Consider the following 20460-nt stretch of genomic DNA (forward strand, 5'->3'; position numbering starts at 1 on the left):
TGGGGGGCAGGTGGGTGGGCCCACTGACACAGGGACAGGGCCTGCAGGGACCTGGGTGGGAGGGGCTGCACTTCTCAGGCCCTGCTGGAGGCAGTGACCAGCTGGGAAGTGGTCTGAGCAGGTGGAAGGGAACCAGGGGCCACTGTAGGCAGGTGGAGACGGAGCCCAGGGGTGACCTCGGACGTGGCCAGGCACACATTCCTGTGCCCTCTGTGCACACAAGTCACTGTAGGGCGGCCAGGCCCTCACCAGAGCTAGGGGACAGCAAGGGGCACGGGGGGCTTGTCTGGGCCACCAGACCTGGCTCCCACTGCCGGGCCACCCCCACGCCCTCCCCGAGGATGGTCCAGGGCAAAAGCCAACAGGCGCTACCACCCTGCCAGGCATTCCTAGAAGAGGTTGGGGGCGGGGCAGTGGCCAGACACCAGTGCCCCGGGGTCACGGGAGAGGCAGGACAGGCCCGGCCCTGGACAGCACCCTGGGCCTGGATCCCAAACAGCAGCTTCCACCCAGGCTTTAGGGAACCCCCAGGAGGGGGTGGACAGCCGGGCAGGGCACGGGGAAGGGGTGGCAGCCCCTGAGCCCCATGTGACTGTCTGCTCAGGCCAGGGGTGGGGTCAGGACCCAGGAGCTGCCTGAGGGGCCCCTATCCACAATAGGAGCTGGTAAAGCTATGGGCTCCCAGAAGCAGCCCAAGCCCCAGCCCCTCCCAGGCTGCTCCAAGGGGCCCCCCACTCCTGCCCCACTGCTCAGCCTTCCCCAGTCAGCCCTGCAGGGGGCCCGGGTACTGGCCATCAGCCCCCAGAGACCCACCTCAGGCCCCGACGGAAGCTCCCTCACTCACTGCACCGTCTGTGCCCCAGGGCTTGGGGTGGATGCCAGGTGCCTGGCAGGAGGGGGTTAACAGAGCTGGGGCCAGCTGGGCTGGGCCAGCCCGGTGACGGGCGCAGGCTGCCCCACAGTGGGGAAATCCAGAGGGCAGGGGTGGCCGGCGCAGCAGACGCACCCTCCCTTGCTGCTACCTGTGGCCTGCCCTGCACTCGGGATGGCCCTGAGGAAAGGTGAGCCCCCCAGTGTCCCCAACACCTGCCCTGGGGGTGGCCAGACCATGACCTGAGTCCTCTGGGAGAGGCCAGGGGTGGTCCCCAGGGAAGCTCTGCAGGGCTCAACTCTGGGGGTCTCGGGGGGACTCCGGGGAGCCCAGTAGGGAATGTGACTGCTGGGGTTGGGAAGGAGACACAGCTGTGCCTGACACCAGAGGGTCTCCATCCTGTTCTCAATCCTAAGGGTGTTGGTGGCAGTGCAGGGAAGAGTGCCAGGCACAGGCTGGGCCAGCAGGAGCCTTCAGCTCCCAGAATGGCGGGCACAGTGACGGGAGGTGCCCTCACACCCTGCATTGTGGGCATGGCCCAGGCAGGAGATGGTGGCTTCTACCCCGCTGTCTTTGTGAGGCGCTCCCCTGCGGCTTCAGCCACCCCAAGCCTGAGCTGAGCTCCAGGGCTGTCTCAGGCCACCCCCAAATGATCACGACAGAAGGGCATTTGAGGGGGCTCCACCTGACTGCACCGGCCACCATCGCAGCGATCCCACACCCTGAGGACAGGCAGGCCATGCTGTAGAGGGTCTGGGTCACCACTGTTTGGGAGGCTGCTGGCCGGGTCTGTGGGGCCTGTGGCACCTTGTCCTGAGGGGCAATGTGACCTGTGGTGGCTGACAGCCTGGGTCCCTACCTGCCCACCAACACGGGTGCCAGGTCTTCCCCACAGCACCGGGCTGAGGCCTGGATGCAGGAAGATGAGACCCCGCCGAGGGGGCCTAACTTGGGCAGGAGGTGCCTAGCTCCCTGTTCAGCCTCTGAGGGCATCGAGTGAGTGCCCACCCAGACCTGCTCGAAAATCTTCTGAAAATGGCCGGACCTGGGCCGACGGCTCAGCTCCCTCCCCTTCCTCCAGGCCAACGTGCAGTTGCCACATGGTCAGAAGGCCCAAGCCCCAGCCTGGCTGAGCCCACGTGGCCTGCAGAGCCAAGCCCTCGGTGTCTGTGCAGCCGGGGCGGGGCGGCCACTCCACCGTCCCCTGGGGTGGGAAGCTTCTGAGCTGGAGGACCCAGGGGGCTCACCGGCTTCTTCGCGGCTCGGGGGAGAGCTGGAGGCTGCGTTCGCATCCGAGCGCCGGTTCCAACTGTGCTGGCGTCAGCCTCACAGGGTGGAGCCCGCCTCGGGCTGCCTCCCCAAGCCTCTCCCCCCACAGGAGGCCTGGCCCTGGCGCTGCTGCTGTTGTCCTGGGTGGTACTGGGCCCCCGCAGCCTGGAGGGAGCAGAGCCCGGAACACCGGGGGACCCCGAGGGCCCAGCGTGCCCAGCCACCTGTGTCTGCAGCTACGACAGCGACGCAGAGGAGCTCAGCGTCTTCTGCAGCTCCAGGAACCTCACGCGCCTGCCGGATGGCATCCCGGCCGCCACCCAGGCCCTGTGGCTGGACGGGAACAACCTGTCGTCCATCCCCCCGGCTGCCTTCCAGAACCTCTCCAGCCTGGGCTTCCTCAACCTGCAGGGTGGCCTGCTGGGCAGCCTGGAGCCGCAGGCGCTGCTGGGCCTGGAGAAGCTGTGCCACCTGCATCTGGAGCGGAACCAGCTGCGCAGCCTGGCTGTGGGCACGTTTGTGCACACGCCCGCGCTGGCCACGCTCGGCCTCAGCAACAACCGCCTGAGCCGGCTGGAGGACGGGCTCTTCGAGGGTCTCGGCAGCCTCTGGGACCTCAGCCTCGGCTGGAACGGCCTGGCCGTGCTCCCCGACGCGGCGTTCCGTGGCCTGGGCGGCCTGCGCGAGCTGGTGCTGGCGGGCAACAGGCTGGCCTACCTGCAGCCTGCACTCTTCAGCGGCCTGGCCGAGCTCCGGGAGCTGGACCTGAGCAGGAACGCGCTGCGGGCCATCAAGGCCAACGTGTTCGCGCAGCTGCCCCGGCTCCAGAAGCTCTACCTGGACCGCAACGTCATCGCCGCCGTGGCCCCGGGCGCCTTCCTGGGCCTGAAGGCGCTGCGCTGGCTGGACCTGTCCCACAACCGCGTGGCCGGGCTCCTGGAGGACACGTTCCCCGGCCTGCTGGGCCTGCGCGTGCTGCGGCTGTCCCACAACGCCATCGCCGGCCTGCGGCCCCGCACGTTCAGGGACCTGCACTTCCTGGAGGAGCTGCAGCTGGGCCACAACCGCATCCGCCAGCTGGCCGAGCGCAGCTTCGAGGGCCTGGGCCAGCTCGAGGTGCTCACGCTGGACCACAACCAGCTGCAGGAGGTCAAGGCGGGCGCCTTCCTCGGCCTCGCCAACGTGGCGGTCATGAAACTCTCCGGAAACTGCCTCCGGAACCTTCCCGAGCAGGTGTTCCAGGGCCTGGGCAAGCTGCACAGCCTGCACCTGGAGGGCAGCTGCCTGGGCCGCATCCGCACGCACACCTTCGCCGGCCTCTCGGGGCTGCGCCGGCTCTTCCTCAGGGACAACGGCCTCGAGGGCATTGAGGAGCAGAGCCTGTGGGGGCTGGCGGAGCTGCAGGAGCTGGACCTCACCTCCAACCGGCTCACGCACCTGCCCCCGCGGCTCTTCCAGGGCCTGGGCAAGCTGGAGTACCTGCTGCTAGCCCACAACCGGCTGGTGGAGCTGCCGGCGGACGCCCTGGGCCCCCTGCGGCGGGCCTTCTGGCTGGACGTCTCGCACAACCGCCTGGAGGCACTGCCCGATGGCCTCCTGGCACCGCTGGGGCGGCTGCGCTACCTCAGCCTCAGGAACAACTCCCTGCGGACCTTCACGCCACAGCCCCCTGGCCTGGAGCTCCTGTGGCTGCAGGGGAACCCCTGGGACTGCCGCTGCCCGCTGAAGGCGCTGTGGGACTTCGCCCTGCAGAACCCCCGCACCGTGCCCCGCTTCGTCCGGGCCGCCTGTGAGGGGGACGACTGCCAGCCCCCCACATACACCTACAACAACATCACCTGCGCCAGCCCGCCCGAGGTCGCCGGCCTCGACCTGCGGGATCTCAGCGAGGCCCACTTCGCGCCCTGCTGACTGGGGCCCCTTGCGTGGCTTACCCTGCGCAGGGGACAGGTCCTCTGCATCCTCGGGGGCCTGGCAGACATCTGATCCCGAGCTGTGCCCTTGCTGAAAGACGCAAGGGCCTGACTGGGGTGGGAGGCATGGCGGCCTTCCCCCGGTGTCATCAATTAAAGGCAAACACAGTTGAATCTAATGGGCGCGGCGCGTGACTGCAAGCGTGGAATCAGGGAAGGGGCTGGGTGCGCGGCGCACACCTGGGGTCTCAGAACTTTGCAAGGCCGGGGTGGGCTAATTGCTGGAGCCCAGAGGGTCAAGACCGGCCTGGGGAACACAAGGGAGAGCCCATTTCCACAAAAAAATAAATTAGCCAGGCATGGCAGCCCATGCCTGTGGTCCTAGGCAGGCTGGGGCAGGAGGCTCGCCAGTGCCTGGGAGGTAGAGGCTGCCATGAGCCCAGACTGTACCACTGCACTCCAGCCTGGGTGACAGAGTAAAACCACCTCAGAAAAAACACACCTGGCTTAGGGGAGGGGAGGGCGGTGTGCCTTGGTATCACCTTTGCCCTGTGGGGCTTGGCCATGCCCAGAGCCCCTGCCAGGACCCAGCCCCTCCACTGCCGCGGCCGACAGCCTCCCTTGAGTCCTCCTGATCCCTGCAGCTGCCCCCCGGGCTCCCCCCAGGACAACGGCACCAACTCGAGTCCTGGGAGCTCCACAACTCGCCCCTCCTCTTCAGGCATCGCCCAGAGGACCAGGCGGCCAGGGCATGGCTCAGGTGGGGCGGGCAGTGAGCACAGGGCATGGCGTCAGTCTGGCGCAGGGAGCCACCCCCTGCAGCAGGGCCCTGGCATCCTTAGCCCCTTTGCCCCAGCACCCTCCCACCTGCCTAGGGACTGCCGGGGTTGGTTCCTGGCCCTCACCTGAAGGGTCCTCCCCTGATGAAGGCCCAGCTTTTCCTTTGGGAAAAACGGCACGTTCTGCTTTCTGGAATGGCTTTCCTTCTGCGTCTCCCTGAGAAGAGCTGCAGGAAGCCCCTGGGACTTGGAGCTCCCTTATCCACCCACCTCCAGTCTCAGTCCCTCGGAGGGGCCCCCGCAGTGTCTGGGGGGCTGTTCTTGCATGGCAAAGGCACTGGGTCTCAGGTTTATCATAAAATCTCTCTGAACTCCCACCACAGGAACAGGGGCTGGCTGACAACAGAGCTAAGGACTCACCAGCCCAGCCCAGGAATGACAGAAGCGGGTGCTGTCTGACCCCTAAGGACAGAAAACTCTAGAAGCATCAGACTCGTAATCATGGCAGTGCATTTAATGGCAGGATCCTCCCACTTAGAAGACATGTTTGAGGTCAGTTCACCCCCTTAGGGGGCACCTCCCCAGCTGAACACAGACCACAGTGACCCCAGGCTGCTGGGGACCTGGGGCCCCATGAGGCCTGCAGGAGTCCCAGGGGCTCTGTGACTGTGGACACACAGCCGCGGGGTGCACGTGGGAAACGTGAATGGACAAGACCCCGGCCGCCCGCCGAACGGCCACAGAGCACCTGGCCCCGAGCTGCCCTCTCAGCCACAGGCCACGCAGGCAGAGCTGCTGACGCCCAACTCCTCCCAGGGGCAGGGCTGGCTGAGGAGACGCTCCCCAGATCACGAAGCCCGGGCCTGTCCCTGCAGGGCCCGGACTTGAGCCCAGGCAGCTCCGTTTCTCTGAGAAGCTGGAGAGAGCCCTTGGTGGCTCTGGGAGGCGGCTGCAGGGCGGCCTTAATCAGGGAAGGCACATGGGCGTCGCGTCCAGGATCTTCTGGGCTATGGAGCTGAGCGCGGTGAAGGCGGGGCTCCCGGGGAACTCCTGGATGAAGTCATGACCCTCCTCCAGACTCCTCGTGAGCACAGGGTCCAGGGGCACAGAGCCTGCACAGCACAGTGAGGCCAGGGAGGCGATGGCACCGTGTCCACACCTCCTGCTCCCAGCACGGGCTCGGCTGGCCAAAAGCAGATGCCATCCGAACCACCCGCGGCCGCAGAGGGGGCGCAGGCACTGCCCCGAGGCTTCCACCTCCAGGCTGGGTCCTGTGGCCCCTGAGAGTGCCTTGAGAAGGGCGAGGGTGGATGAGCCACAGGTCACAGTGCGGAGTGTGGCCTGAGGAGAGAGGAGGAAACAGCCCCCGTCCCCTCCTCCCCTTGGGCGCTGGGGTCACAGAGGTCAAGCCCGCCCAGGGCAGAGGCTGTGGACAGGGAGGCCGGGACCCCAGCACCAGGTCAGGATACTCACCTAAGAAGGGCACCCCAGCAAGCCGGGCCAGCTCCTCCCCGCCGCCCCTAGAGAAGACGCTGGTGCACTCCTAAGAGAGGGTGGTGAGCCCAGCGCCACCCAAGGTCCCACCCTACCTGCCTGCCACTCCCACCATCAGGTGCTGCCTCGGCCCTGCAGCCCCCGGGCTCACCGCGCAGTGTGGGCAGGTGAAGCCGCTCATGTTCTCCACGACCCCCATCACCCGCAAGCCCGTCTTCCTGCAGAAGGTCAGCTCACGCCTCACGTCCCCCACAGACACCGCCTGCAGGGCAGGAGCCAAGGTTGCCGGTCAGCGGGGTTGGGCCAGGTGCACAGGGAGGGACACCGGCCCCGCCCACTGGAAAGCCGCTCACAGGGGTTCAGGAAGGTGCTGGCGGTACCTGAGGCGTGGTGACCACGAGGGCCCCCAGGGGTTGGTAGGGCCGCAGGGCTTCCACAGTAGCCATGTGCTCGTCGGAGGTCCCTGGGGGTGTGTCCACCACCAGGAAGTCCAGCTCCCCCCAGGCCACATCAGACACAAACTGTTTTATCAGTGCTGCAAAGACAGGGCCGTCAGGGCAGGGCAGGTCTGCACACGAGGCCCTGCGCTGCTAAGAACTGGCCAGGTCAGGCCGAGGGGCTGCAGTCCAGCAAGCGCCACGGGCCACCGGCCTCTATCACAGGTTCTTGGAAGGTCCCAGCCCACTGCGGGAGCCGGCCAGGCCCTGACCAGGAGCACAGAGATGGGGCCAGGGCCATCTACAGCGTATCACCCCTGCTCACAAAGTGCGTGTTGACTCCCCGAGGCCCCAAATCAGAACACGGAGCCAGGACTTCGGGGGTCTGTACCCACATGTGGGAGCACCCACATTCTCTGTGGCAGACACTCCACAGGTGCACCCAGAGCCTGCACCTCACTCCCACCAGCCTCTCCCTGCTCCAGAGGCACCAGAACCCCCTCAGCTCTGCCCCCATGACCTCCCACACTGGGGTCTCAGGTCCCTGCATGCCATGGCCAGGGTCTTGGCAAGCCCCTCCCTCTGGCTGGGAGGGGAGGGCGGCTGTGTGACAGTGTGGACTGGAGCCACACCGCCAGCCAGAGCGCCGTCCCTGGTTGTGGTGTCACATGTGGGTTCCCAGGCCCGGCTACTGGCGGGGAGCATTTCCACGGAAGAGGCCAGCACGGATGCTCACCCCTTCCCCAGGACAGCGACGCCCCACCCGTCATTACCGTTTTTCTTGGGGCCTCTCCACACCACAGCCTCATCGGGCTTCTCCAGCAGGAAGCCCACGGACATGAGCGAAATGCTCTGCTCGCGGTCCAGGAAGACGGGCGCCCAGCCGCGGTCACACTGGTGCACGGCCCTACCCTGCGCCCCGAGCATGCGGGGGATGCTGGGGCCGCACAGGTCCACGTCCAGGATCCCCACCTGCAAGGGGCAGCACAGCCGAGGCCAGGGGCACCGCCAGGCCTCTTCGGGGACGCGGGCAGCTGCCCAGGGCTCCGCCCAGCGACGGGCAGGGCGCTCACCTTCTTGCCCGCATGGTGCAGTGCCAGGGCCAGCTCCGTGGAGATGGTGCTTTTCCCAACGCCCCCCTTTCCCGACAGGACCAGGATGATGTGCCTGACGCCGGCCAGGTTTCCAGGCTCTGGTCAGAAGCAAGAGGGAAGGTCAGGGCCCCCCGCGCCCACTGTACCCACACACACGGGGTTGCCCAGCACCTCCCGCACCCACAGCGGAGTGGTAGGGAATTGCCAGACCCAGAGGCAGCCCCTGTCCCGCTTCAACCCGATGTAAAGACCTCCAGGTGGGTGCCCTGCAGCCCCAGACCCGCGAGCGTCCCTCTGAGACCACTGCACTTCCTGCTCCTGCCAGAGGCGGCGCTGCTGAGAGCGGAAAGTGCCAACGTGCCTCTCAGTGCAGGCAAGGGTGGTGCGTTCCTTCACGCGCAGGCGTGTGTGCAAGCCAGCACACGTGAGCGACATGATTATCAAACTGCCAGCCCCCTGCTATTTCTAACGGCAGGATAGACTCCACTCTTTCCCCAGCCTGTGCAGCTGGGCTTGGCAGAGGCAGCACAGGCTGCTCTGAGCCTCCAGTACTCAGGAGGGATGCTGGCAGCTGAGGGCCAGGGTGGCCACAACCATGCGTTGCAGTCGGCGTTCTCGGCCTTGCAATGTGTGGCAGGTGAGGGCCGCCGGCCACTCCCCACACAGCCCTGTCCCCCATGTTCCTCTTCCTTCCAGGGTCCCATCCTGTTGCCACCACGAGGTAGGGGCTGCTGTGTGCAGACACCCTGACAAACCCCCACCTTCTCCCCCCAGCGCCACCGCTGAGGCCATGCCCCTTGTATCCAGCAAGCTGCTCCATCCCGGACAGGTCCTGGGAGGACCAACGCCCTCTTCCTGATCCGCCTCTCAAGAGCAGGCTGAGAGGCTCTCAAGTCCACAGCCTCCCAGGGCAACCTGGCATGCAGGCAGGTCCTCGGACCTACAGAGCCTGCCTGCAGTCTTCTCCGCAGAAAAGGCAGCCCCACACTCCTGCAAACACCGAGCCCTGAGACCACAGCCTCACGGTCACCCTGGAGGCAATCAAAAGAGGTTCTGACTTAAATCACTTTTAATACCAAGAGGTACTGGAGGCGCACTGTGCAGACCCCGGCATGCACGTCTGTGGCTGCCGGGGACTCCGTCAGGCCAGGGTCCCAACTGCCAGCGGCCATCAGCGCTAACCCATGGAGGCTCTCCTCGCTGGCAGATATGGGGACTGTGACCGTCCAGTAGGTTGGGCTGAGCACCACGCAGGACGCGGGCGCCAGTGTCAGGCAACCAGGAGGGGGAGGTCCCTCCCAGACAACAACCCTGAGGGTTCCCCAAAAACTTTCCACTTCTCAGCAAACTGAAACAGCTCCTAGGCAGACGCCCTGCAAAGCACAGTCAGTGTGGGCCTGCCGGGTGCTGCAGCTGTGACCTGCCCAGACGAGGCCTTTCGAATTTTTATGTGCATATTTTCCCCACATAAAGAAAGCTTAGGGCTAGGTGCAGTGGCTCACGCCTGTAATCCCAGCACTCTGGGAGGCCAAGGCGGGTGGATCATCTGAGGTCAGGAGTTTGAGACCAGCCTGGCCAACGTGACGAAACCCTCTACTAAAGACTCTAAAAAGCAGCCAGGTGTGGTGGCGCATGCCTGTAATCCCAGCTATTTGGGAGGATGAGGCAGGAGAACTGCTTGAACCAGAGAGGCGAAGGTTGCAGTGAGCCGAGATCGAGACTGTGCCACTGCACTCCAGCCTGGGTGACGGAGACAATCTCTGTCTCCCACATCCCCCAAAACTAAAAGCTTGGACTAGGTGCACTGACTAACACCTGTAATCCCAGCACTTTGAGAGGCCAAAGAGGAAGAGTCACTTCAGTCCTGGAGAAGTTCCAGACCACTCTCAGTAATGTAGTAAGACCCCATGTGTACACATCAAAAAGCTTCTATCAATCTCAGCAATAGCCTTACTCTGTGGTAAATCTTTCCTGATTAGAAAGTCAGGCTTGCCGGGCGCGGTGGCTCAAGCCTGTAATCCCAGCACTTTGGGAGGCCGAGGCGGGTGGATCACGAGGTCGAGAGATCGAGACCATCTTGGTCAACATGGTGAAACCCCGTCTCTACTAAAAATACAAAAAATTAGCTGGGCATGGTGGCGCGTGCCTGTAATCCCAGCTACTCAGGAGGCAGAGGCAGGAGAATTGCCTGAACCCAGGAGGCGGAGGTTGCGGTGAGCCGAGATCGCGCCATTGCACTCCAGCCTGGGTAACAAGAGCGAAACTCCGTCTCAAAAAAAAAAAAAAAAAAAAAAAAAGAAAGTCAGGCTTTTCCAGGCTTCTCTCTGGAGTAAGACTCCAAGGCTGGGTTTCCAACCTGTCAGAGTTGTGCTACCAGACCTTGCTGTCCGAAGGTTTTCCTTTTGGTCAGAACTCCATGTCTCGAAGATAAGTGCGGCTCCCACTACTTAAGAGGGCCCGTTGGTGCTCATGTTGGCGAAGGGCTCATACCCACTGAGTGAATTCTGTCTGATGCAACTTTCACGTCTCTAAAGGCTTAGAGCGCCATTTCCTCAAAGAACTAAAAGCATATGAGATGCTGGCTTCTGTCTTACTTTCATGACTATGTGCATATGATTTATTTAGAGACAGGGTGTCGCTCTTCACCGGGCTGCGGTGCAGTAGGACCAGGGCCTCGACCTGGCGACCTCCAAGATAGTGGGGCCCACAGGCGCCACCACTCCCACCTACAAAGCGGTGCTCAACAGTTTCTTTTAAAACCTCCCCCTAGGCCGGGCGCGGTGGCTCACCCCTAAGATCCCAGAACTGTGGGAGGCAGAGGTGGGTGGATCACGAGGTCAGGAGTTCCAGCCTGACCAACATGGTGAAACCCCGTGTCTACTAAAAATACAGAAATTACCCGGGCGTGATGGCGGAAGCCCGTAATTTCAGCTACTCGGGAGGCTGAGGCGGAGGCTGCAGTGAGCAGAGATCACGCCACTGCACTCCGGCCTGGGTAACACAGCGAGACGCCGTCTCTAAACACATAAATAAAAAATAAAACCTCCCCGATTCTACGACTCAGATCCTCCGAGGTCACGGGGTTTTCACACCGAAGCCGCAGCATGCGCGAAAACGCCCGCGCCGAGACCTCTGGCTCGGTCGTGCCACGCAGGCCGGTGATGGTCGCCCTGGAGGTGCGCGACGCAGCGAGGCCGCCCCGGAAGGGGGCGCGGCGGGGTCCCAAGTGAGGCCCTGACCCGGCCCCGCACTCACCCGTCACCGCCGCCGCCGCCGCCGCCTCCATCCCGCCGCCGGCCGGAGCTCGCTGCTACCCCGCGCTTCCGCCCGCGGGCCGTCAGCCTCCCAACCAGAGCGAAGGGCCTTCTAGCCAATGGTCAGTGCGCGCCCGCTCCTGGATCCTCTTCATAGGACTATTCCTCCTGTCTCAGCCAATCAAATCGCTTCGAGCCAGTCCCGCAGGTTCCGGCGCAGATGAGGACATGGAGGCGGACCTACTTTTGTGTCAATTCTGACTGCGGGACCGCCTCCCGCCGGTCTCCAATGGGCTCGCGGGCTTTGTCTCCAACCGCTTGGAAATCGACCAGTAGAAACGTTGGGTTGGGATTGACAGGTACTGAAACCTCTAGGCAGTAGCTTTGTCTCCCGACTCCCGCCCCCCTCGTCTGAAGCTCCGAGCCGGCCGTGCCCGCCCCTCGCCGCCGGAGCCAATGGGCGCAGGGGGCGGGGATTGTTTACGTCTCGCGCCTGGGCGGAAAGTGGGTCAGGGCCCGGCCGGCGGAGCGCGCGACGGGGGCTGCAGGTGAGCGGGGTTGGGGGGCGCGGGCCGCGGTCCCGGGCTCTGGGCGGGCGCGCTGACCTTGCGGGCGCGGCGGGAGCAGCGCGGCCAGGGCGCCGCCTTTGTTCCTCTCCGGAGCCCGCGCGCCCGCAGGAGGGGACAGCTGGGCCGGGCGGCCGCCGGGTAGGGCGGTTCCGGCTGCACCCGCACTCGCCCGGCGCTGGGCAGGGCTCGGCGGTCCGGGCGCCGCGATCCGCCCGGCCTCCCTGAGACCCGGTTCCAGCGGGCGTTGCCTGCCCCGAGCCCGGCGCAAGAGTCGTCTGTGGAAGGCGAAGCGGAACCCGCAGGGCGCAGCGCGGGCACCCCAGAGCCGGCGAGGGGCCAGGCAGGTGGCTGGGGACGCGCGGACCTGGCCCTCGCAGCCTTCTGCATGCTATGTCGGCACAGCGGCCAGCGCTCAGCAGGTTTTCAGATTTGCGTCTCACGAGGAGCCTTGGCGGTAGCGAGCGGAGAGGAAGGCGGGCTGCGCGGCCCAGGAGGTGCTGGCGGGAGGAGGATGCCGGCGGGCGCGGCGGCTGGGCCGGGCAGGAAGGGGAGGTGTCGGGGAGGGGTGACCACCGTGCTTCTGGCATGAGGAACTGGGAGGCCGGAGATGCCGTTTGTCAAACTGGATGACGGAGGAGGAGCGAGAGGACGTTTGAGATGCCTGCGGGACGGGCGGGCGGGACAGCCGGGTTCATGAGGTGGAGCTGGAGAGGGGCTGGGATTCGTACTCCGGAGTCATGGGTGTCTGGGTGGTGTTTCACAGGCTCTACCTAGGTTTCATTGAGCTGCTCAGATCCTGGAGTGAGGTATGGGCTCCTGAAGCGTTCTGGAGCCCTAGCTGGGCACCGGCGCCCCCTGCAGTCCCCACCTTCGAGTGGGTCTGTGGCCCAGACTGGAAGGACTCTTCCTTTGCCCAGAGCCTGTGTTTTCTTACAGATTCTCTTCACCATGGCCAGACGCCCCCGGAGCAGCAGGGCCTGGCACTTCGTCCTGAGTGCAGCCCGCCGAGACGCGGAGGCCCGCGCCGTGGCTCTGGCAGGCTCCCCTAACTGGGGCTACGACTCTGATGGGCAGGTAGGTCCCAGCAGATGAGGTGGACCTGGTTGGGCTAAGGTGTGGAGATGCCCTAGGCAGGAAGACAGGCATTAGCTGATCAGGGAATCATAGGGAAACTTGATTCTGAAGCCAGAGCACCAGGCCAACCCTGGGTCCGTCTCCGGGGTGCACCACGTTCAGTGAGACTCTTCAGTTTGGCAGAGGACACACAGCCTCAGGGGTGACAGGACCTCCGGACAGACACTGCATCCTGCACTGTGTTCTCTCCTGGGAAAAGCATGGTGTATGGAGAGGTTGGTATTTGCTTTTGGTTCATTCAGCAGAAACTCTCTGCTCTGGGGCTGGGCACTGTGGTTCACACCTATAATTCTAGTACTTTGGGAGGCTGAAGCGGGAGGATCAGTTGAGCCCAGTAGTTTGAGACCAGCTTGGGCCACACAGTGAAACTCTTGTCTCTACAAAAATTTAAAAAATTTGCCAGGCGTGGTGGCACGCACCTGTAGTTCCAACTACTCAGGAGGCTGAGGTGGGAGGATCGCTTGAACCAGGGAGGTCAAGGCTGCAGTGAGCTGTGAACACACCACTGCATTCCAGCCTGGGTGACAGAGCTAGACCCCGATTGGAAAAAAAAAAATTCTTTGGTTTATCCAGCCGGTTTCTGGGGTGACCACAGTCAGCTTGTTGCGTGTCCTTCCAGACGTTTATTCTGCCGGTACAAACACATATGCTCTGTTCACATATATGCGTGTTAAAAAAAGATCGTTGTAGAAATTTCTGCACCTTCCCCTGTCGGGGAGGCCCAGGAACCTGAAGGCGGTCAGAACAGCTCAGATGTTTGTCTGTAGTATGGCTGGTCTGATATGCCTGTGGGCTTTGCAGGCAGAGCCACCTTCAGCCCCTGGCCACTGCCTTGATAGGCCCTGGGGGCAGCTGCCTGGCCTGAAGGGGTACAGTGAGGCTGGGAGGGGTAGGGGTCCTGATGGGGGATGACTTCCCAATTGGTTTCCCGAGCTCTCCCTTGGACCAGAGCAGAAGTGTGGCTCGCCTTCCTGCCCCACTTCCCGCTGCCACAGTCACATACCCTGGAGCAGTCTGTCCCCGCCTTGCAGGCTCACAGCTGTGGGATGTGGGCGTGTCCACAGGCCAGTGTCTGACACATGCATGCTGCTTGTCCTTGGTCACCATGGGTTGTGTCCTTCCGGGGCTGCTGCTCGCGTGACCAGCACTGCTCTCTGCTGTCACAGCTGCCCTGTGCTATTGTTCAGGTTCAGCCAGGTGTCCTGGGAGGGGCTGGGCTCCTCTCTCCAAGTAAGGACTCCCTGAGCCCTGGGTCTTGGGGGCATGTTGGGAAACAGAGTTCTTACCCACCGGGTGGGCACTGTTCTGAAGCTCCCTGCTCCAGTGGGGGGAAAGGCCACAACCTGCCTTCCCGCCCGCCTCCAGGTCACGTGGCCTGGAGCACTGTCCTGGGCCCGCCGGGGCCACACAGGCTCGTGGCTATGGGGTGCTGCGGGCTGGGTAGTGTCTTGACACACATCGTGTGTCCTCTTTCACCAAATGGGCCTGCATATGTTGTGGGCAGGAAGCGGGTACCTCCCTTCTTTCTGCCAGAAGCTAGCAGGTATGTAGCCTGTCTTCTCTCCAGGAAGCTTGGCCCTGGGCCTACAGTGCGAGTGGTCAGTTCTGTGCCCTGGCTGCTAGCTCTGTGGGGCTGCCCTGGCTTTGGGGACCCCCCCACTCTAGGCAGTCGGGTAGAGTACTCTGCGCTTGCCTTGTCTGTGGGGTGGGGCCATCCCCTCCAGAGATGACAGTGGCCTGGCCTGAAGCTGGCTTTGGAGAGGTCCACGCTCACCTGAAAGCTGGTGGCATCCCATGTCATGGTTCCCTGTGGCTTCTGGGGGCACATCACCCTCTGGAACAGCTCCCAACCTGTGCCCTAATTGTCCCAAGGCCTCTGCCATGGGGACGCCTCGCTCACTTAGTGCTCTCCCTGCTGACCTTGTGGTCCATTTAGCCCCTGGGTGTGACAGGGAGGAGACTGGGAGGGGTGCCACCTCCCCCAAGGAGCTTACATTCCTGTGGGAAGAAGCCAAGAATCTGGACAGAGACCTTCAGAGAAGCAGTAGAAGGATGGAACAGGAATGAAGGGTCTGGAGAAGCCTTAGGGAGGTGACAGCTGAAGGTGGCATCAGGAGGGGCAGGGCCTGTAGTGGGCACTGGGCAGCAGGACCCTGTTGTAAGGCAGGATCTGCTCAGGTTATAGGAAGGTCATTGGGCCACAGTGTGGTAGGGGGCCAGGTGGCTGCAGCTGGGCCCGCTGAGGGGGTAGTGGCCTTGTCTGGGACTCCAGCAGGTCTGGCCAAGCAGGAAGGTAGGTGTCCACACCATCTCAGCTCTGGGCAGGTGGGCTGGGCTCGGGGCTCATCCCCTGTCTAGAAACCACTGGGAAGCCAGGCAGCCTTGACTGTGCTCAGTAGCCGGGCCTCCAGGGCCGTCCTGCTCTTGCAGAATGGGGCAGAGCTGGAGCCTGTTGGGAAGGAGACTGGGCTGTGCACTTGAGATACTGTGGAATCGTTGGAGGCCTGAACTCTTATCCTTTCCTGGGTGGGTGAGGGCCAGTGGGGGAAGAGACTCAGGCTGGGCCGGCAGAGGGCACGGGTGAGAGGGCAGAAGGCGGGGAACAGCTGGCCCTTCTCTCCCAGCACAGCGACTCAGACTCAGACCCCGAGTACTCCACGCTGCCGCCATCGATCCCCAGCGCAGTGCCCGTGACCGGCGAGTCGTTCTGCGACTGTGCCGGGCAGAGCGAGGCTTCCTTCTGTAGCAGCCTGCACTCAGCCCACCGGGGCAAAGACTGCCGCTGTGGAGAGGAAGACGAGTGTGAGCTTGGGACCTGGTGCCTGATGGGACAGCACTGGCGGGTGGGCCTTGGGGGGCAGGCGGGGCGGAGCCCCTTGGAGCTCTCAGGGCTGCCCCAGCCTGGGCCTCTCTTGCAGATTTCGACTGGGTGTGGGATGACCTGAATAAGTCATCAGCCACCCTGCTGAGCTGCGACAACCGCAAGGTCAGCTTCCACATGGAGTACAGCTGTGGCACGGCGGCCATCCGGGGCACCAAGGAGCTCAGAGAGGGCCAGCACTTCTGGGAGATCAAGATGACCTCGCCTGTCTACGGCACCGACATGGTAAGCTGCCCTGGCCCAGGGTGCTTCTGGGGGGCCTGGCCCCAGCAGCCCAGCCCCATGCCCTCTGCCTGGCCCCTGTTCCTAGATGGTGGGCATTGGGACGTCGGATGTGGACCTGGACAAATACCGCCACACATTCTGCAGCCTGCTGGGCAGGGACGAGGACAGCTGGGGCCTCTCCTACACGGGTGCGTGAGGCCCAAGGTGGGGCGGGGCCAAGCCTGGGTCTCCTGGGCTCACCCCAACCCTGGCTGCCCACAGGCCTCCTCCACCACAAGGGCGACAAGACCAGCTTCTCCTCAAGGTTTGGCCAGGGCTCCATCATTGGCGTGCACCTGGATACCTGGCACGGGACGCTGACTTTCTTCAAGAACAGGAAATGCATAGGTGAGGTGGTCAGAGGACTTGTGCTCTCCTAGCTGTCACCCTGAAGGAGGCGGCCACCCCAGCTCAGTGGACACAGAGGTTTCCTGAAAGGCTTCCTCCCGGAAGCATGAGGCCCCGGGGTCCCAGAGGGTGGATAGTGAGGCCGGGCTGGAGTGGCAGGGCTAGCGCGTGCTCCCAGGTGACTGCAGCATGAGGCCTGAGGGGCTGCACCTGGTAGCCGGCCCCTTCCCGACCCGGGGTTCAGGCTGGGTCCTCCCTTCCAGGTGTGGCAGCCACCAAGCTGCAGAACAAGAGGTTCTACCCGATGGTGTGCTCCACAGCAGCACGCAGCAGCATGAAGGTCACCCGCTCCTGCGCCAGCGCCACCTCTCTCCAGTACCTCTGCTGCCACCGCCTGCGCCAGCTGCGGCCGGACTCGGGGGACACGCTGGAGGGCCTGCCCCTGCCGCCAGGCCTCAAGCAGGTGCTGCACAACAAGCTGGGCTGGGTCCTGAGCATGAGCTGCAGCCGCCGCAAGGCTCCAGCACCTGATCCCCAGACAGCGGCCTCTGCCCGCCCCAGCAGTCCCGAGCCCCGGCCCTGCCAGAGGAAGCGCTGCCGCCGGACCTGACCGACTTCCCAGTGGCTGCCTCCCTAGGCTGGGACAGCCATTCTTCTCTGTCCCTTCTGGCCACACTCCAGGGTGGAGTTGGATGAGCCATCTCTTACCTCCTGAGGCTGGATCAGTCCTTTCTGTGGGGGCTCCAGGGCCCTTCCACTGCTGTGCTGGGTGGGGAAGCAGCTGCCCCAACCCCAGGTCTCCTGGAAGGCTGCGAGGAGAGCCTGGCTGGAGCCCGCTGTTCCCACAGGGACTTTGTTTCTCCTAACCTGCTCCGCATGTTGTCAGCGGCTGCCCTGCCGTCATAGACCTAAGTGACTGCAATAAATGTAGAGTTGTTGTCTAACACCCCATGGCGGGAGCCAAAATGTCCACGCAGAGGCTGGGCTTTTGAGCATCCCAGGCATTCTCCCAGGCCTGGCCGCCCCTTCACATCCATGGGAGTCTCCTATGGCTTCTGGCTGAGTGTGCCACACCCCAAGCCTCCAGGTGGCAATGAGGCCCTGGTGCTGCCTTCAGCCCCTGCCAAGTGTATGTGTGTGGAGAGGGGGTAAGGGAAACAGCCTTGCTGCTGGGCTCCCCTGTGGCCCGTGTGTGCAGGGCTCAGCATAGAACCACCAGCCTCTCTTCCCAGCTGCAAGCCGGAAGCCCCTCTCTCATTCCAGCTGCCTGAAACTTTCCCTGCAACCACCTACCCTCCCTCTGAGATCAGACCTGCCCAGCCAGAGCCTGAGGGTGTACATGTGGCTGGGGTCCTCCCCACCACTCTGCAGGTGTCTGGCCTGTCCCTAAGGCTGCATGCTGTCCTGGTGGTCCCAGGTGTGGTCAGGAGCTCAGGTCCAAGAGGAGGTCAGGGTTGGCGGTGGTCAGGAAAAGGCAGATGCGGCGAGAGAGGTCAGGCCCTACCCTGCGGGGCCGCCCATCTTCACTGGCAGTCACGGGGAGGTCAGCTAGGAGGCCCAGGCGCTCCCGCTCCGTGCTGCAGGCCACGAGCGCCTGGGGGCAGACAAAGGCATGAGAGGACTTACCTGGGGACAGGGCCTCCACGTGCAGGGCTGCGAGGAGGGAGGGGCCCACCTGTTGTAAAAGGCGAGGGGAGGGGAAGGCTGTGACCACAGCGTCAGCCACAGCTGGGCTGACCCGACTGAACTGCCTGATCTGCCTCCACCAGGCCCCTCGAAGCCCTGTGCCGTCCCTTGTTACCGGCTCGCCTGCTGCCCAGCGCCCTGCTGTGCAAAAGGAAAAGGCCTGGGATTCCCGGTACTGCCTGGAGACAGGGAGGGACAGAAAGAGGCCTTTGAGAGCCTGGGCACTCCTGAGCAGCAACCCAGTGCTGCTCTGCCCTCAAAAGAGGCTGGGGAGGCACCACCACAATGAGGCGATCCTGCCCCCTTCAGCCCAGGTGTCACGTACTTGAGGGGACACTGGGCAAGGGCCTTGGTGATGGCGCACACGTGCTGACTCAGCTCCTCCCACGAGGCCACCAACAGCACATCCAGATTTGCCCAAAGCTGCAGGAGCACCAGAGCCTGGGGAGGAGGCAAGCCGGTGGGCGTGAGCAGGAGGAAGGCTCCCCAGGACATGGCTGGTAGCTGCCCCACATGCCACGCTGGGAGACAAGCCCAGCCAGCAGCCCAGTCACCGGGACCCAGGCCACTTGACTCACCCAGCTCAGACAGACCCTCACCTCCTCCACCTCTGGCCAGTCCACGGCCACCTTGGCACCGGCCACCTGCGGGCTCTCTGGCTGTGTCCCACGGGGAACGTGCTGGCGAGACCTGAGCAGAGGTGACTGTCTCTCACCGTTCCCCATGTGACCTGCCCTGCCCGAGCTCAGCCTCTGCCAGAGCCCACCTGGGGAAGTGGCATCGGCTGTGCCACAGCAACCCCAGAAGTGTGCCCACCTCTGAACCCCCATCCCAGGCAGCCCCACTGTAAGCATAAGAGTAAACGGTACCACAGATAGGCATCCAGCCCGATGACAGCCAAGTGGGGCCGGGCGGTGATCTCGGGGGTGATCCAGGGCACCCAGCGGGTTGGGCCAGAGAGCTGAAGATGACAACGCATGGTACAGTTCACGGGAGGCTGAGGCTCAGGGCTGTGGGCCAGCAGGCCACGGCCTGTTTGCAGAAGAGCAGCAGGCCTGAGAAAGAGCCAGAGGTGCCAAGAGGACCTCTGCTCCATTACCCCTTCTGAGAAAACCAGCTCTGGGCCTCCCATGAGGCCAAGGAGCCCCCCGGAATGGCTGCCTGTTCCACTAAGCCCCCTCATTCCTGGTCTACCTCCCAGGAGCTTTCTCCATCCCACCCCAGAAACCTTTACGGTTTTGGATCAGACAGGAGTCCCAGCCTGCCCCATCTACAAGGGCAGGGATTGACAGAGCAGGCGCCTCCGGGCTGGGAACCCACACGTCCTAACTGTGGAGAGGGGCTTCTGCCGCCACCTGAGCACCTGGGTCAGTGTAGCCACGCCCTGCAGAAACTCCTCCGGCTCCAGCAGCAGCAGCAATTCCTGTTCACCGGCAGCCCACACTTCAGGAGGCAGCTGTGGGGACAACGCGAGGCTGCCTGTCTCAGCCCCGGGTGCCCCAGGGGCTCTTCCTGGGCATTCCAGCAGCAACGCGGCTCGTAGCCCCAGCCAAGCCCAGGCCCTGCGAGGCCTGCTCTACGGTGTTCCCTTTCCTGTCAAGGGCAAGCTCGGCACAGGTCTCCACAGCCTCGCTCAGGCCGGAACCCCCTCCAGCCAGCTAGGTTCTTTACCAGCAGAACGGCTTGGGCAGCTCCACTTCTCATTCTCCATCCTAGGTTTACCCATCCGCACCGCCCAGGGACAGCGCCAGGACTGAAAACAGCCGAGTCGGGGCTGGCCCTCGGTAACCCGCGACCACTCACGGTGCCGGGGCAGGGGTCGGGACTCGCTCGGGTCCACTGCAGGCTCCGCGCCGGGCGCTGGGGCTCGATGAGGCACTCGCAGCCCAGGGCCTCTAGGGCCTCCATCAGGACGTCGGCACCGGCGTCTTCCAGGAAGGCTGGGACCGGGGGAGAGAAGTGAGGTCACTGCCTCCTTCCACCCTCGTGGGCGCCCTACCTGGGATGGGGGTCCGGGCCGGGGAGTCTGCATTCGGCACAGGCCCCCGACTGGGAAGCAGGTCCGGCCCCAGGGCCCGCAGCGCGCGCGCACTGCCCCGTCGGACCGAGAGTGCCGCCGGGCCGGGAAAGGCCTTTCCTACCCCGCGCATCGCCCGCGCGCTCCGCCGCACCTGGGTCCACGCGCACCGCAAGGCGCCTCAAGACCTGCTCCGGCCGCATCAGCCGCAACGCCTCGGCCGCCGCCCTGCGCGCCCCAGCTGGGTCCCCGGCTTTCGCGGCGGCCTCCGAGTGGGCGGGGCCCTCGGTGTCAGAGTCCGAGATGTCCCAGGTTGCAGGTCGCCGCTGGCCGCTCCGGCCGCGGCGAGAGGCCCTCGCCCTCCCGGGTCCAACCCGCGCCATGGCCAGGACAGCTTCTCCTTCGCTTCCGGTCGCGCCCGGATACTTTAGACCGGGACACCCGCCTCTT

At 64.2% G+C, this 20460-nt stretch overlaps 4 protein-coding genes across 12 annotated transcripts; 2 read left to right on the forward strand and 2 right to left on the reverse strand.

Moving 5' to 3' along the window:
- The first annotated feature begins 20 nt into the window (after positions 1-20).
- On the forward strand, positions 21-4232 carry IGFALS (insulin like growth factor binding protein acid labile subunit). The gene is made up of 2 exons (XM_003928386.4): positions 21-1061; positions 2250-4232. Exons 1-2 carry the CDS (start codon positions 1046-1048, stop codon positions 4049-4051), a joined length of 1818 nt encoding a protein of 605 aa, XP_003928435.1. The 5' UTR covers positions 21-1045; the 3' UTR covers positions 4052-4232.
- A 1093-nt stretch (positions 4233-5325) lies between these two features.
- On the reverse strand, positions 5326-11235 carry NUBP2 (NUBP iron-sulfur cluster assembly factor 2, cytosolic). 2 transcript variants are annotated; one of them, XM_039477895.2, is made up of 7 exons: positions 11113-11235; positions 7837-7955; positions 7537-7735; positions 6707-6861; positions 6478-6588; positions 6306-6375; positions 5326-5944 (listed from the first exon to the last, which is right to left on the reverse strand). In XM_039477895.2, exons 1-7 carry the CDS (start codon positions 11141-11143, stop codon positions 5799-5801), a joined length of 831 nt encoding a protein of 276 aa, XP_039333829.1. In that variant the 5' UTR covers positions 11144-11235; the 3' UTR covers positions 5326-5798. The 2 variants fall into 2 exon arrangements, with proteins under 2 accessions (XP_039333829.1, XP_039333828.1); XM_039477894.2 differs by having other exon boundaries at positions 5807-6375.
- Positions 11236-12628: 1393 nt separating this feature from the next.
- SPSB3 (splA/ryanodine receptor domain and SOCS box containing 3) lies at positions 12629-17258 on the forward strand. Of its 2 annotated transcripts, none has more exons than XM_039477896.2 (6): positions 12629-12754; positions 15439-15616; positions 15733-15920; positions 16006-16108; positions 16182-16307; positions 16571-17258. In XM_039477896.2, exons 1-6 carry the CDS (start codon positions 12629-12631, stop codon positions 16915-16917), a joined length of 1068 nt encoding a protein of 355 aa, XP_039333830.1. In that variant the 3' UTR covers positions 16918-17258. The 2 variants fall into 2 exon arrangements, with proteins under 2 accessions (XP_039333830.1, XP_074237876.1); XM_074381775.1 differs by lacking the exon at positions 12629-12754 and adding an exon at positions 12919-13029.
- On the reverse strand, positions 17082-20458 carry EME2 (essential meiotic structure-specific endonuclease subunit 2). Of its 7 annotated transcripts, none has more exons than XM_003928387.4 (8): positions 20165-20458; positions 19797-19933; positions 19357-19449; positions 18863-18954; positions 18593-18683; positions 18319-18434; positions 17983-18172; positions 17082-17901 (listed from the first exon to the last, which is right to left on the reverse strand). In XM_003928387.4, exons 1-8 carry the CDS (start codon positions 20391-20393, stop codon positions 17731-17733), a joined length of 1119 nt encoding a protein of 372 aa, XP_003928436.1. In that variant the 5' UTR covers positions 20394-20458; the 3' UTR covers positions 17082-17730. The 7 variants fall into 7 exon arrangements, with proteins under 7 accessions (XP_003928436.1, XP_010337333.1, XP_010337330.1 ...); XM_010339031.3 differs by having other exon boundaries at positions 18572-18683; XM_010339028.3 differs by having other exon boundaries at positions 18572-18683; positions 19665-19933.
- Between the last annotated feature and the right edge of the window lie 2 nt (positions 20459-20460).

Source organism: Saimiri boliviensis, chromosome 12 (assembly GCF_048565385.1).
Source record: "Saimiri boliviensis isolate mSaiBol1 chromosome 12, mSaiBol1.pri, whole genome shotgun sequence".
Taxonomy (NCBI): domain Eukaryota; kingdom Metazoa; phylum Chordata; class Mammalia; order Primates; family Cebidae; genus Saimiri; species Saimiri boliviensis.

Bases quoted from the DNA above. Each gene is read 5' to 3' on its own strand.
- NUBP2 (XM_039477894.2), bottom strand. From the start codon at position 11,143: ATGGAGGCGGCGGCGGCGGCGGCGGTGACGG. The intron at 6,862-7,536 runs GTAATGACGGGT...CTGTCTTTGCAG, and splicing joins GAGAGGCCCCAAGAAAAACG to CACTGATAAAACAGTTTGTG. The intron at 6,589-6,706 runs GTACCGCCAGCA...CCTGCCCTGCAG, and splicing joins TCGTGGTCACCACGCCTCAG to GCGGTGTCTGTGGGGGACGT.
- EME2 (XM_010339026.2), bottom strand. From the start codon at position 20,393: ATGGCGCGGGTTGGACCCGGGAGGGCGAGGGCCTCTCGCCGCGGCCGG. The intron at 18,173-18,318 runs GTACGTGACACC...CCCTGTCTCCAG, and splicing joins CTTGCCCAGTGTCCCCTCAA to GCAGTACCGGGAATCCCAGG. The intron at 17,902-17,982 runs GTGGGCCCCTCC...GTCTGCCCCCAG, and splicing joins CCCCTCGCCTTTTACAACAG to GCGCTCGTGGCCTGCAGCAC.
- SPSB3 (XM_039477896.2), top strand. From the start codon at position 12,629: ATGGCCAGACGCCCCCGGAGCAGCAGGGCCTGGCACTTCGTCCTGAGT. The intron at 15,921-16,005 runs GTAAGCTGCCCT...CCCTGTTCCTAG, and splicing joins CTGTCTACGGCACCGACATG to ATGGTGGGCATTGGGACGTC. The intron at 16,109-16,181 runs GTGCGTGAGGCC...GGCTGCCCACAG, and splicing joins CTGGGGCCTCTCCTACACGG to GCCTCCTCCACCACAAGGGC.